The 15,808-nt window shown below is 37.1% G+C and overlaps 1 protein-coding gene across 1 annotated transcript; it reads right to left on the minus strand.

The window, feature by feature from the left end:
- Positions 1-1,073: 1,073 nt before the first annotated feature.
- On the minus strand, positions 1,074-15,591 carry LOC110092742 (transcription initiation factor TFIID subunit 12). The gene is made up of 7 exons (XM_020817409.2): positions 15,408-15,591; positions 6,345-6,857; positions 3,860-3,934; positions 3,269-3,347; positions 3,052-3,116; positions 2,904-2,939; positions 1,074-1,342 (listed from the first exon to the last, which is right to left on the minus strand). The coding sequence occupies exons 1-7, from the start codon at positions 15,531-15,533 to the stop codon at positions 1,208-1,210; spliced, it is 1,029 nt and encodes a 342-aa protein (XP_020673068.1). The 5' UTR covers positions 15,534-15,591; the 3' UTR covers positions 1,074-1,207.
- Positions 15,592-15,808: the final 217 nt, after the last annotated feature.

A 15,808-nucleotide genomic window follows, 5' to 3' on the forward strand; every position in this document is an offset into this window, starting at 1 on the left:
CTCTTCGAGCTCTATACCACGGCTATGTATCATTGACGAGACGCATTCTGATTAGCCTACGGACGACATTTTATGTCCGGCCTTTGCACAGAATAATTTCTCAAAAAATGAATGTTGGCTTTTCATTGGCACGGAAAATGAATGTTGGCATTTCATTGGCACGGATTAAACGAATTTTACATTTCCTTTGTGATGTTGGCTTGATTGATCAGATGTAGGCTTCAATTTTTAATTTTTTAACAAGTACACTGGCCCTCTCTTCTTTATTATGGACAGTAACTAGTCGAAGGTTCCATGGGTTTGCTTAAGGGGCTATTTGATTGGATTTCAAATGAGTGTGAATGTAAAGCATTCCAAATGTTTTCAAAATTTTAGTTTTTGCTTGGATGAAAAAAAAAAAAAATACTTGAGTAAAATAAATGTAGTAAAGTCATTCTAGTTCAAATAAAACTCATCCTGTTTAGAGCCAGAACAGTTTACACAACATTAAAGCTCACTTAACCACCGTTGGCCACCTCCATTTGTCTCTGGCCGCAACCACCACCACCCACCCAACCACAACCACTGCCAGCCGCCATTATCAACCACCGCCATCGTCACTTGCTACCATTGATCATCAATCGTCACAATCTTTAAACTTTACACCACATTTATTTTACTTCAAGTCCAAAAAAATATTCACTTGAATTTACTTTACACTCATCCAAATAACTCAGAAGCATTCTTTTAACACTACATTACTTTTTAGCCAACCAAATAATCCCTAAGTTAAGTGAGTTCATCACCCTTTTGTTTAATCATAATATATATTATTTATTTTGAAATTAGTTATTTAATTGATCAAGCTTGTAACTTCTATTCATTAGTCAAAAAGAATGTTAGGAAGTTTAAAATTCAATATGTAGTCTGTGAAACATGGCATCTAAACAATTAATTGAGGCTAGAAACAGATTAATGTTTCATTTGAGACATCTTTCTTCCTGCTTTTTAAAATAATTTTTTAATACAAAAAATTTTTGAACTATAAATTTTTATATAAGATAATTATTTTAGAAAATAATAAGAAAACGATCTCAAATAAAGACTAAATGAAAGAGACTATCAAACAGATTATACAAGAGCAATACAAAGCCATCTAGGAAATCAATGTGAACATAGCTAAATTTTCTCTTATCAGTAAAATGATCTCAAACATTAATATACTGACTCATGACCCTTTGGGAGAGGTAAATGAAGGTGCAGATGCCTTAATTGCCTGAGTTTTTGAGTTTGCAGCAACCTGTCCAGCAGCAACATTCTTTGCAGTTCCCATGTCACTTGCTATTCCTGCAGACTTTCTGATCTGCAAATACATAAGCGCATGGAATATTCGGAGTAAAACTTATGGCTTTAAGCATATCAATGTTATGCGTTGGCAAAATAAAAAATGTGGCATTTGGCATCACTTAGCATTGAAGTTAGTCTTTCCAAATAACAAAAATAATTCCACCATTGAATTCCATATAATCCATTCAACTCCCCCATAAATTTTCAAGTCATTTTGGAAGAAAAAAAAATATTTCAACAACCCAAATCAGTTGCCAGCTCTCGACAACACAGACTCCAGCACATATCATCGTATGCCCTAACCCCTCTGCCCTCTTCAACACCCTTAGAACATCTCCTACCAAACTGCATACCACTGTATGTCGTATAAGAATCGTTGCATTCAAACTTCAAATCTCATGTCAAAAATCGGTAGGTGAACAGTCCAACGTCAATATTGGCACCGCACTATTCACCTACGACAATATATATATATATATATATATATCTTCGCACTTTGCGTAACTTCACAGGAAGCCCGTGAAACAGGAGAGAGATGATTACCTTCGCAGGAAGCACGTGAAACAAGAGAGAAATGGTTACCTTCGCAAAGAAGCACGCTAAAAAAGAAAAATGGAGTTCCATTGGAGATGAACTACCGCATTTTGAAGTTTTACAGCATTTTTGAATGAAAAATGGGGTTTTCAGTTGGAGATGCCCTTACAGCTCCAAATAGATCTTGTAACTCAACCTTTATATATTTCTTTAATGTCATCCTTACACTACAGCTCTTCAAAACATCCTCTCACTCTCTCCAATTATGCAGACAATCCTCCACATCCATCCTAAACAACTGTAATATGCTGCCAGCTCAATCGGCTGAGCTTTGCAGTATTCAGGCTTTCATTTGGGAATACTTTCTTCCTACTTCCTAAAACATCTTTTTAGTACAAAAATCTTGAAAGTTGCATTAAGAAGCAGTAAAAAAATCCGTCCCAAACAAAACCTCATTCTTCAATAAGTTGCATGTATCATCACAAATAGAGATCATGATGCGGACATCAGCCAGAAGATCTGGCGCATCTATCACAGGAGGCATCGTAAATCGACGGCTCTTATTTAAGTTGTCATTTATGAATTATTTTCTGCATTTTAGTTTCTACTTTCTTTCAGTTTTCGGAGAGGCTCAGGTTTTGAATAAAAACCTGAAGGAAATTTTCAGATTTTGTGAGACACTTGGAGTTGTCCATCATCCCTAGCAAAGCCTCCTACCCGTTCTACATCAGATCAATTTCAAGAAGCATTGTAGCTGCTCTTTGAGAATAGAGAATTAGTGAACCCAACCTTCTTGCTTTGTACAACATAAGAAAACAAGAGTAATGTTGCAAGCGAATATGGTCTACCATCATAAATATGCAAGAACCTCAAGGTCAATATAATATGGTAATTGGCAGGTTGTCCAAAGAAACTATAGAGCATGGTACAAAATTATTCCACCTAGAAATGACACTAATATATATTGCTGCATCATATATTCATATTTGCAAAAAATTAGAATATTAGAAAGGAACAAGAGTGAAATTAGGTTACCAACTTACCATTGCAAGCCTCTCCTTATGAATGTCAGTTGTATACTGCAAACAGGTTCCACAGTGAAATTGAAGGAATGCATTGCAATGTAAACGACTCGAACTTAGTGCATGATCATAACTTCAAAGTGATAAAAAATAAAATCAAAACTCTTACAGGCTTCTTATATAACTTGATGTCATCTCCACCAAAGCCAGGGAGTGTCATATTCCAATTTCTCTCTGAATATTGAAGAACAAGAAAATACAAGAGCTTAAAAAAAAATGTAAAAAAAAAAATACAAGAGCTTGCATATAACATTATAAGCTGATAAAACAAAAGAGTGGAGCAGTTCTAACCCAAAAAAAATGCAGAACAAACTGAATCTACTAACCTACATGCAGAAGTATGTCCTTAGCTTCCAGCGCAGTTGATCTTCGATGCTTAGCCAATAAGCAAGCAGCTGTTGTTATCTTTTCCAAGAGAAACATAATGTTAGCAGAAATTTCTCAATGACAAAAAGATGCAACAATGAAATATGAAAATAACTTTCTCATAATTAAAAAAGCAAAGTAATTGAAGTAAAATCTCGGAGCATCACAGCCAAACTATGGCTCGACTAAGAACATCAAAAGATCACATTCATAAACAAAATCAAAAGATCACATACATAAAGAAGCAATTCTCATCAATAATTTCCATCTGATTGGCCAATGTTTCATAGAATCCATTCTTCGAAAGGAAAATTTAAATGATTCATAAGCTTGCCAGATCAGGCGCATACAAGCTATGCAATATTAAGTAACATAATATGGATCCTTCATCTAATCCTGTGTGAACTGTGTTATGTTGATATTATACAAGATAAGAAGAATACCATTCAAATAACAGTTTTAAATAATTTAAAAGCAAGGAAATCAATATTTAGTCTTTTAGTACTCTACATAAACATAGCAGATAGGGTCAACCAGTAAGCAGAACTCACGGATTCAACAAAATCATCAGCTATCTCTACGAGCACTTCTTCAACTTCTGGTTCCAACTTCTCATACGGGTCAATCTACCAGGAAAAGAAATCATAATTAACTGGAGATTACAGCACAGTCAAAATAAAGGCAAATAGTATTTACTTCATATTTCAAATTACCATATAAATATATAATTAAAAGGGAAGCATACATCAAGAAGAGCGGTTTCTATATTAAGGAAATATATATTCATTCAAAAGTTTTATACCTGATACACAAATTATATAAGGCATAGATAAAACATGGTCAATGACATTGACACTATCAACTAGAGGAATTCTGCAATGGGTGGATATTTCACATAAGGAAGAATACTTGTGATGTAATACGATGCAATAATTGCTTGTTAGAAATTAATACTTGTGAACTTGCATTGCTAATTTTAAACAAATGCGTTCCAAGATAGATCGTAAGACATTTCCATGTAAGAACTAAGCAACATCAATCAACTACATTTAGAAGCAACATTAAACAAACAAAAGTAATCCAAAAATTTAAGTAATAAAGCAAATGACTCTTAACAAAAATCCAAGGCTTAAGATATAGAACCTTCACCTCGAAGTCCCTCACTTTCACACTTGGATTCACTCGGTTAGCGGAAGAGGATGGCGCACAAACTCAACAATGCCACTATTAGACAAGTAATGCCGAGGGGGCTAGCCGCTGGGGAGGAAGTCGGATTTGGGGAAGATGTCCGCCCGTTGATGATCCAATCGTCTGCTGGAAGTTGCTCGTCGATGATGTCCACGAGGGTGGGAAGAATACGGTTCGAGTAATCCTCGACGGTGTGGTCAAAGCCGAATTCGATGTCAAAGAATGGCGATCGGATGACATCGATGTCGCCTTGATGATCGTATGCAAAGCCGTGATCACGTTCCGGATCGGCCATTCATGACTATGAGATGACCTTGCGGTGTGGATGAACTTGGCAGTAGAAGAGTCTTCTCTTGGTGGAACTCGACCAAGCAAAGAGGGGAGGAGGTGGGCTCGGGTAGAGAGAGAGAGAAGAATAGGGGAAGGGGCGGGTAAATCCACTTAGGTTTTGAGGGGTTTAGAAAAAAAACTGAAATTAATTTCAGTTTTAGGAGAATTGAGGGGAGAATAAATGAATTTGAATTTTGAATATCAAGTGGGGATGGGCAATTGAGGGGGCTATTAATGTTTGAACCCCCTAGGGGCCGGCGACATGATGACAGGGAGAGGGATTAGGGGGAGTAGAATAAAAGCTGAAATTAATTTCAGCTCAAGTAAAATTGGAGGGAGAATATTTGAAATCAATTTTGAATTTCAAATAAGGGTGGAGGAGTAATTGAGCATTCAATGGGGGAAGCCCAATAAGGGGGCCGGCGGCATCATGCATGAGGGAGGGGATTGGGGAAGGAGGTAGAGGAGTTTCCAAATAGATAATGAATATTAGGAAAGAAAAATAATAACTCCAATTTGATTTATGTTGAAATTGGATTCATGAAAGAAACTTTCCTAATATGGGATTCCCTATATGGAAAAAATTTGAATTTCGAAATTTGAATTTCAAAATGATGAAGTGGTGGAGAGATGGCCGGCGGGTGGCGGGTTGGAGGCCAGCGGCTTGGCCGTCCCAAGGAGGCCGGCGGCAAGGAGGGGAGGGCTCGGGTATCCAAGGTAGTTTGAGGGGGTGAGGGTTTTCTTTGAGGAGAAGAAGAAAGTGTAAGTAGTAAGGGGAAAGGGAAATCTAGAACTCACCAAGAGATCCACGATCTATCTTGCCAAGAACTCACAAAGAGATCTTTGAGAAATTTTACAACTCATAAAGAGATCAATAATGAGAAAATTTTCATTCATCAACTAACTCTTACAATACATGAGGCCTTCTTTAAATAGGCCGAAATAGAAACAAAGCTACATGACACAAATGCCCTTTGGGCTACACAAGCGAACTCACTACCCACAGGGGTAAGCTAGGAAAATAAAATGCGATAATAAATAAAATATAACATAAATCAGAAATAAAGGCTCTGGATCGTAGCCGTCGATCTGCGTCTTCGACGATGGTACACGTATCGAAATCTGATGTCCTCATCAACTTGAGATGATTCACCTTCTCTAGAACAACACATACTATAGCACACATTTCAATAGTCCATAATGAAAATATGCGTGGCAGATCTCTTAATCATCCAAATTTACCTTTTGGTGATACTGTGTGTTTCTTTTTCTTTATTAGTTTGAGTATCTGTTTGTGGATAAGGAAGCGACCCCTGAAGTAGCTGAAGTGTGAAGTCAGTATTTACAATACCCTCCACACACATAATCAATTAAGAATTACAATTATTTATCATCAAATACTAGCTCAACAAAGGCTGCATAAATCATGTTATTCTGAAATAAACAGAAGTTGTTTCTAAGATTCCAAGGAATGCGTAAAGGATTATAGTTGATAAGTCTGATGAAAAAAACGATCACCTGGGCTACCAGCTCCTGAATGCTTCTTTTGCTGAGAATCTGATCACCAGTTTCAGGAGTGTCTTCAGTTACTGGAATGGCAGACCCAGAATGACCTAAATCTGGCTGCCCTAATTGATTGTTTGACCTTTGAGTTATAGAAGCATGACCCTTGGGAGCTTGTTGATGTTGCTGTGGAAGTGATTGCTGGTTCCTATTACTGTGGAGATCTTGCAAATGATGTGTGGAAATATTTTGTTGTTGCTGTAATTGCTGCTGATGTTGTTTTTGTTGTTGCTGCTGCTGCTGTTGTTGGGAAGGCAAAACCTGTAGAAGATTTGGAGCCACTGGTGGCGAATACTGTTGCTTTGTATGGGGCCTATATGCAGTGGAAGGAAATGAAGTTCCAAGTGTTTGTTTTCCTTGGTTAGACATCCATTGCTGTTGAAGGGATTGTGCACTCTGCGGTGCAGATATTGGGACATTTGATGAAGGCATGGAAGTTGGTCTTGATAATCCAGGATTTGAGAACTTCTGAAAATTACAGTTAAAAAGAAATATGCCCCAGTCAGATTTGGTTGAAAATTTTCGCTTCAATTGCATTAGCTTCAAAGCAGACATTCATACAAGAATAAAGGAATCAATTAATGCAAATAACCGATCATAACAACAAAATGTATACTAATAAAAAAAAGTGGCTTGGGATTTTTCACAAATATAATCTCAACCCCTTCAATTTAAAAAGGAAATTGATGGGGACATCAGAGCATGGAAAGTATATCAGAGGCGTGGCCATCGATCTATGGCCACGATCGAGTCTATATATTTTTGAGTCATTTCATGTATTTATTTTCTTTTATTATGTTATGTAGCTTTTATTATTTATGTATATTTGTTTTCCCGCTTTACCCTTTCTTAAGGGCAGTTGAATGTAAGCCCTAGGGGCATTGTCGTCCATTTAATTTTTTTTTAGTCTTTTCTACGAGGCTATTTATAGCCCTTATGTTCTTCTTCTAAGGCTAATGAATGATTGAATGATAAAATTTCTTCTCTTTGATTGAGTTCTCATGAGAGCTTGAAAGATTGGAGTGAGGACCCTTGGAAAGGGAAGTTTGGATCACCCACCAACCTTGGAGACGGCCGGGTTCGTGGTTCTTTCTTTTATCTATCTTTCTTCCTTTGTCACCAAGCCGCCGGCCGTGAAGCCCATCCCATCCCATCAAGTCGCCGGCCATCATGCAACCTCCACTCGCCATCGGGTAAATTCAATTCCATCCCTACCATCATCCGACGAACCACACCCTCCTCACCACCCCACCGAAATTCCCCTCTTAAACCCACCAAGCCGCCGGCCTTACCTCCCTCCTCCTCCCTCCAAAATTCAAATCTCTATTTGAATATTTTCCATAAATAAATATTCTTGATTTGGGAAGATCTAATTTCAAATTTCAAGCAATTTGAATTTGAAATTTTCTTTCCTAATTTAAGAAAACCTATTTTAGGAAAGTTTCTAAATTTAAACCAATTTGAATTTCAAATTCATTTGGATTCAATTAAAATCTTTCCTAATTCATAAATCCAAATTAAAAAACCTTTAATCCCCTCTCATTAATTCCCTCCAAGGCCATTAATGCCGTCAACCCCTTTAGGGATTGGATTAGGAATTCCTTCCTAAAACCCAATTCTCCACTTTAGAAAAACAATTCCAAATCTCATGCTCCCTCGGCCGAAATTTTCAAAAGCCCACAACTCTTAAATACTTTCCAAATCCTAACATTAGAGTTTGGAAACAAATCCCTCATCCCCACCTCTCTCTTGCCGCCGCCCATACCCTCTCTCCCTCTCCTTTAATTATTCCCAAACATAAGGATTAACTAGAGTAGTGTTTGAAAACCTTTCCTCTCCTCCCAAATCAAACCAAATTAAATCCCTCTTTCTACTCCCTTGGCCGGCCACCCTCCTCCATCACCTCCACTTTGAATCCGGGAGAAACTTCTTTCTCTCTCGCGAGGGTTCAAGGGTTGGTCTTAATCTTCAACTATATAACTTTCTCCTAGCGCTTGAATGGCCGATCCGGAGCTTGACTACGGGTTCGCTTACGACGAGCAAGGATACATTAATATCCTTCACTCCTCCTTCGACTTCAACCAGGAGATCGATCATTCCATTGAAGAGTATGTGGACCGCATCATCTTCACGCTATCAGAAGCTATCGATGAGCAACTTGCCGGTGCTCAGTGGCAAATCGTCTCCGAACCTTCCCAAGGGTGAACCTCTTCCCCTCTTCATTTTCTTTCATTATCCACTAACTTTGTAGGTGATGATAAGTCGCTAAGAGCTGTGCTTCACCTAATGCCAAAGCCTAGTAAATGTAGGATTGAGTGTGCTTTATTTGTTTTTAATCTTATTGTTAGATTAGGGATGTTGTTAAAATCTACTTAGCATAATGTTGAATTTCTAAGTTATTTTGATTTTCCAAGTGTTTAGCAAGTGGCTTGGCCTAAGCGTAGGCACCATTCTCTTGTTTTATTTTATCGTTTTAATTGCTAAAGGTTTAATCTTTATTATTCTAATCAAAGAATTGTGCAAATTCTTATTTCATTTATTTAAAAGCATCTTAGTCCTACATCAGAAATCTATGTTATGTGTGGAATATGATTGTGTTGATAAATCTGGTTATTTTGCTATCTCGGACCTCAAAACTTGTAGTGTACGATGGGGGGTGCGGGGGTTTGGGTTCGGGTACCTGAGCGCTCCGGCGATGTATTCCTGAGCGCCACAACAACTGAACAACAGAGAACAGATCGCCACAGAGGTACAGATACGGCGTTGCAGCGGTGCAAGACAGAGGCTTGAGTGCCGCAGCGCTACGAGACGGGCTGGATGGTTTTCTTTCTCGTTTTTCTGAAGAGTTGCCTTCCTTGGGGTTATTTTACTTGGATTTCTCTTGTATTTTGAGAGTGTAGACATTGAGAACGAAATATGTGAGAAGAGAAGCAAGGAAAGAGTGAGAGAGAAGAGAGATCTGTATTTATTTCTCCCAATTTTCATAATGAATTTCTTAGTGTGTTGTGGCTCCGTGATTTTTTTTTCTCTATTTTGGGTTTATCAACATTAAATCATGATGTTATTTACTTTTTCGTTGTTTTTACTTTCTTTCTTGTTTCATCATTATGGTGTTTACTCATCATCACCAATAACTGGCATAAGATCAAGGTTCTTCAGATCGAGTGGGAGTAATGGCGGACGAAACAATGTACAATATTGAAAAGTTCAATGGTTCGAACTTCGTATTCTGGAGGATGTAAATTGAAGAATTGTTGTATTAGAAGAAATTGTATTTATCTTTGGAAGGAATCACTGAGAAGTCGTATTTTATGACTATGGAGGAATGGGAGGATCTTGACCAGACTGCACTAGGTTTGATACGACTTTCACTTTCCTCATCTATTACATTCAATAATGTAAATGAGAAGACTACAATCGATCTCATGGCTGCACTGACTCAGATGTATGAGAAGTCATTAGCCTCAAACAAAGTGTTCTTGATAAAGAAGTTATTTAATATGAAGATATTGGACAGCACTCCAATGGCAAAATACTTGAATAATCTAAACACTGTGATGAGTCAATTGTGTTCAGTTGGCATCAATTTTGATGATGAGGTGAGGGCATTATTTTTGTTATCTTCATTGCCAGAAAGTTGTGATGGGCTTGATACTGTTGTGAGTAACTTTTCGGGAAGTTCAAAGCTGAAATTTGATAACATTATGGGGTTAGTGCTTAATGAAGAATTTAGCAAGAGTGCGAATGGTGAATCTTTAAATATTGCTATGAATGTTGAAGCAAAAGGAAGGTGTTTAAAGAGAAATCCAAATAGAGGGAGATCTAAATCCAAGCGAGGAAAGTCTACTTCATGTAGAGGAAAAATTGTGTGCTTAGCTGTGGAAAAAAGGGTCACTTGAAGAAGGACAGTATAGTTTAAAGAAGGGCAATGATGGAGGTCAAGACAAAAATCATTCTGCAAATGTAATTGCAGAAGAATGCCAATCAGATTATTTGAGTTTATCTCTATATAATTCAGATTCTTGGGTGATAGATTAAAGTGCTTCTTTTCATGCAAGTCCTAACAAGGAAGCATTCAAGAACTATACTCAAGGTAATTTTGATAAAGTGTATCTCACGGACAACAAGCCCTACAATATTGTTGGCATGGAGATGTTGATATCAGAATGTCGGATGGGTCAATTTGGAGACTCAAGAATGTTAGGCACATTCCTTGTCTGAAGAGGAGTTTAGTTTTTGTGAGTCTGCTTGCAAACTCAGGCCATGTGACATTATTCACAGGACATACGTGGAAGGTGACAAAATGAGCTATGGTTATAGCTCATGGAAGTATTGAAGGCACCCTATATGTTATCAATAGAAGAGCAGATTATATTGGAGTAGCATATTCAGATGTTGATGAAGGTCTTTGGCATCAAATGCTTGGCTATATGAGTAAAAAAGGTACGCATTCACTTCTTACTAGAAGAAAGCTTCATAGTTTAAAATCTATAGATTTAGATTTTTGTTAAGATTGTGTATATGGCAAACAACATAGGATGCATTTTTCAAATATTGGTTCAAAAGTCAAGTCAAAGAAGTTGGAGTTAGTGCATACTGATGTGTGGGGTCATGCTCCAATTACTTCTATAGGAGGATCTTTGTATTTTGTCACATTTATTGATGATCACAGTAGGAAGGTATGGGTATACTTTTTAAAACAAATCAGATGTGTTTGATGTTTTCAAAAAGTGGAAGGTCATGGTTGAGCTAGAGACAGGTCTAAAGCTCAAGTGTCTCATATCAAATAATTGTGGCTAGTATCGTGATAAAGAGTTTAGGGAGTATTGTGCTTTGAATGAGATCAAGCATGAGTTCATTGTTCTAAGAACACCAAAGCAGAATGGTGTTGCAGAACGCATAAATAAAACTATCACTGAGCGTGGCAGGAGCATGAGGTTATATGAAGGTCTACCCAAACAGTTCTGGACAAAAGCAGTGAATACTGCGGTTTATCTGATCAATCGTGATCCTTCAACTCCTCTGAATGAGGGGTTACCTGAGGAAGTCCGGAGTGGAAAGGAGGTTAATTTATCCCACCTCAAAATTTTTGGTTGTTCATCCTATGTTCATGTTGATGCAGGATCTAGAAGTAAATTTGATCCACGATATATCAAGTGTACATTCATAGGATATGACTCGGATGAATTTGGCTATAAATTATGGGATTATAATAATAAGAAGTTCATTAGGAGAAGGAATGTTAATTCAATGAAAGTGAAACATACAAGGATAGAAATGGGACTCCTGAAGATTCTTCAAAATATATTTGAGATAGAGGATGATGATGATCAATAAGACAAAGATGATGAAGCACAGAGAGTACCTCAGACCCATGCTACTGAAATTAGGAGATCTAGCAGAATCTCAAGGCCAGTACAGAGGTATTCTCCTTCCTTATACTATATATTGCTGACAGATAGTGGTGAACCAAAGTGCTATGATGAAGTCCTTCAAGTTGATGATTCAAATAAGTGGGAGCAAGCCATGGATGATGAGATGCGTTCAGTTGAGTTGCATCAAACTTGGGAGTAGACAAAGCTACCAGATGGCAAGAGAGCACTGCATAATAAGTGGGTTTAATGGCTGAAAGAAGAACCTGATGGTAGCAAGTGCTACAAGGCCAGGCTTGTAGTTGAAGGTTTTCAGCATAAGGAAAGAGCGGACTTCACTGAAATTTTCTCTCCAATGGTCAAGATGGCTATAATCAGAGTTGTACTGAGCATGACAGTAGTGGAGGATTTACATATAGAGCAAACGGATGTAAATACAACATTTCTTTATGGTGACCTTGATGAAGAGTTGTACATGGTGCAACCTCACGGATATGTGATCACAGGCAATGAAGAGTTGGTGTGTAGGCCCAGGAGGAGCTTATACAAGCTGACGCATACACCAAGAAAGTGATATAGGATATTTGACAAGTTTATGTCAAATAATAGGTACACAAAGTGTCAGGCATACCACTGTTGTGTTTTCAAACATTTTGATAATTATTATATTATTCTGCTTTCGTATGTGGATGTCATGCTGGTTGTAGGTTCATATATGAAGAAGATAAGATGTTTGAAAGAACAATAATCAAATGAGTTTGAAATGAAAAATCTGGATCTAGCAAAGAAAATTCTTGGTATGAGAATTAGTAAAGATAGAAGTGTAGGTATACTGAAGTTGTCTCAGGCAGAGTATGTTGAAAAGGTGCTTCAGATATTCATCATGACTGAGACAAAGCCAGTTTGTACTCCCTTGGGTAGTCACTTTCAGTTATCCACGAAAAAATCACGAAAATCTGAAGTAGAGGAAGAACAAATGAAGAAGACTTTGTATGCTTCAATAATTGGGAGTTTGATGTATGCTATGATTTACACAATATCTGATATAGCATATGTAGTGGGAGTTGTTAGCAGATTTATGAGTAAACCAGACAAAATTCATTGGGAGACGGTTAAGTGGATTCTCATATACCTGAGAGAATCAGTTGACAAAGCTCTTTGCTTTGGTGGTGCCGAGATTGATCTACAGGTTATGTAGATTATGCTCTTGCTGGAGATCTTGATGGTAGAAGAAATAAAACATGTTATATCTTCACTTTGGGAAAGACTGCAGTCAGTTCGAATTTCAAGTTACAAAAGATTGTTACGCTCTCAATCATAGAAGCGAAGTACATTGCTATCACTTAGGCTAGCATTGAGATGATTTGGTTGCAAAGTTTCTTGTTAGAACTTGGCAAGGGAAAAGAAATAGGAAACTACATAGTGACATCATGAGTGTTATACATCTAACCAAGAATGCTGCATTTTATGCTGGGACGAAGCACATCCAACTTCGGTATCATTTCATCATGTCGCTTCTGGAACATGGTAAGTTATCTTCGAAGAAGATACACACAACTGAAAATCTTCAAACATGCTGACGAAGATGGTGATAGTTGAAAAAATGAAGCTGTGTGGCTTCAGTTGGTCTTCACAGAGGATGAGAGCAGGGGTGAGCCACACTATCGGTACTATGATTGGTGTTACAAATCAAGAGAATGATTAATTGCAATCAATTCTAAGTGGGAGAATGATTAATTTCAAGAAAGAGACTTGAGCGCCGCAACGCCCCAAACTAGTACTACAGTGCTGCGAGACGGACTGGACAGTTTTCTTTCTCATTTTTCTGAAGGTTTGCATCCCTTGGAGTTATTTTACTTAGCTTTCTCTTATATTTTGAGAGTGTAGACATTAAGAACGGTGCATGTGAGAAGAGAATCAAGTAGAGAGTGAGAGAGAAGAGAGAATTGTACTTATTTCTCCCAATTTTCATAGTGGATTTCTTGGTGTGGTGTGGCTCAATGATTTTTTCCCTATTTTGGGATTCTCTACTTTAAATCCTAGTGTCCGTTGCTTTTTCACTACTTTTACTTTCTTGTTTGTTTTGTCATTGTGGTGTTTACTCCTCATCATCCCCAACAATCCAAACGCTTCAAAATCAAAATCTTAACTGCTTGGTACTTTTACCAGGAAGGATTCAAAATAATGATGATTCAAAACAAAAATTTTGATTTACAAGTGCTATACCCAATCTCAGGTCAAACTGCAACTTTATCTTGCAGTTAAACAAACAAATACTAATTGCCGATTCTATCATCCCTATAGTCACACCCTTCCCGTCCACTTCTTTATTCTTCAGCCTAAGCATTAACCCTTTATCGCGATCCACGTCTCACCCTCCTAATCTCTCTTCAATTGACATTAACCGCCAACTAATTGAGGAAGAAGCCATGCATCCGGCTTCAAAGATTGCGATGGAACTCTTGAATCACTGCAAGTAGGGTTATGCAGTGGTACTGAGTATTAATTTTTAGAATTTTAGTTCAGCATTTTTTAGATTTAGAAGTGTTCAAGATATGCAGATAATTTATATTTTTGTTACTAGAAATTATGTAAATTATGTTCAAACAATGTTTTGATTAAAACTGGTTCAATTTTTCCATCATCTTCTATCTAATATGCCTCGGATGATATAAAGTTTAAGAGCTGATACCATCTTCAAAATTTTTTCCTAAAAGAGGCAACTATCTTTTGTTTTAGTTTTTCTTTACCATGTCACGTTCATTGTTTTAGGATTGATTATATCGTACAATAATGATCGAATTAGGTTCCAAAAGATTTTCAACTCGAAGTTATCCTTTGATAAAATAAAGTGGGACGGGAGACATATATGGTACATACGGTAATTTATTTATTACTTTTCATAAAATTTCTATCTCATTATGAAGATTAATTTGATGGCATTGATACTAATATTTGATCCGCTTTGTACGCAACTGAATGGATATGGACTCATTGTTCCAATGCCATGATGACCCAGCTAGAATTTCTCCTACTCTTGTTGCTGTAGATGTTGATACTACACATGAAAAAAAAACTAAAAAGCTATTATAAAATATATAATGTTGCGATGGACTTTATCCCTAAAAATGTGAAAAGATAGATGAAAGAAATATCAAGAAGAGGATGACTCGGATAATGGTGTGTAATCTAAGGAATAAATCAGTTATGGTTTGCTTATATTTATAAATGGGCGTATTTATTGAATATTTGTCATATTTCAAATACTAATATACATAAAATACTTCTCATTAAAACAACAGCTTTGGGCTATCATTTAAATGAAATTGTGGTTTCTCTTGCAGTTCTCATGGAGCTTCTCCCACAGCAGGCAACAAGAAATACAGAAATACATTCACTCATTAGATGAACAGAAGGAAATCCTGTGCATAAACAAAGCTCAAAACTTGTATCCAAAAGAAAATTGCATCATGATCAACAAAGACAAAAATAGAAAAAGACAGAAAGGGAAAAAAACAAGTTCAAGGCACATTCTGCATCTGATAGCCATTTCATAACTTTATAGGAAAGTTAGACAGATAGCAAGTTCAAAGAGAAAAGTAAAATTATGCACGGGAAATAAAGGATGAAAGTTCTGCCAACTTACTGGCGTATTTAAAGTTTGATTGGTGGCTGACTGAGGTAGGGATTTATCAGTAGGTTGACCAAGTCTTTGTTGATGCTGAATCCCACTTGCTCGCATTCGCGAAGCACCACTGAGAGAACCAATCATCCCAATTGTTTGGACACTATGAATTGGTGGCTTAAACTGTAATTTGTGGAACAAAGTTAGCAAACAAGTACAATTGGTCAGATGTTCCTACTGAATAACAACAACAATGACAATCTGGAATCCAGCTTTAACAGGCAACTTACAGTTCAAACATGCAATAAGAAGTATTCAAACATCATAATCGAAGTTCATCCCTTATGGATCAAGAACAGGAAGTAAGTTCAGAAGAAAAGGTTGGTCATGTTAAGAAATTAACCCCCCTATATAGACAATAT

This window comes from Dendrobium catenatum, unplaced genomic scaffold, assembly GCF_001605985.2.
Source record: "Dendrobium catenatum unplaced genomic scaffold, ASM160598v2 fragScaff_scaffold_412, whole genome shotgun sequence".
NCBI classification, from domain to species: domain Eukaryota; kingdom Viridiplantae; phylum Streptophyta; class Magnoliopsida; order Asparagales; family Orchidaceae; genus Dendrobium; species Dendrobium catenatum.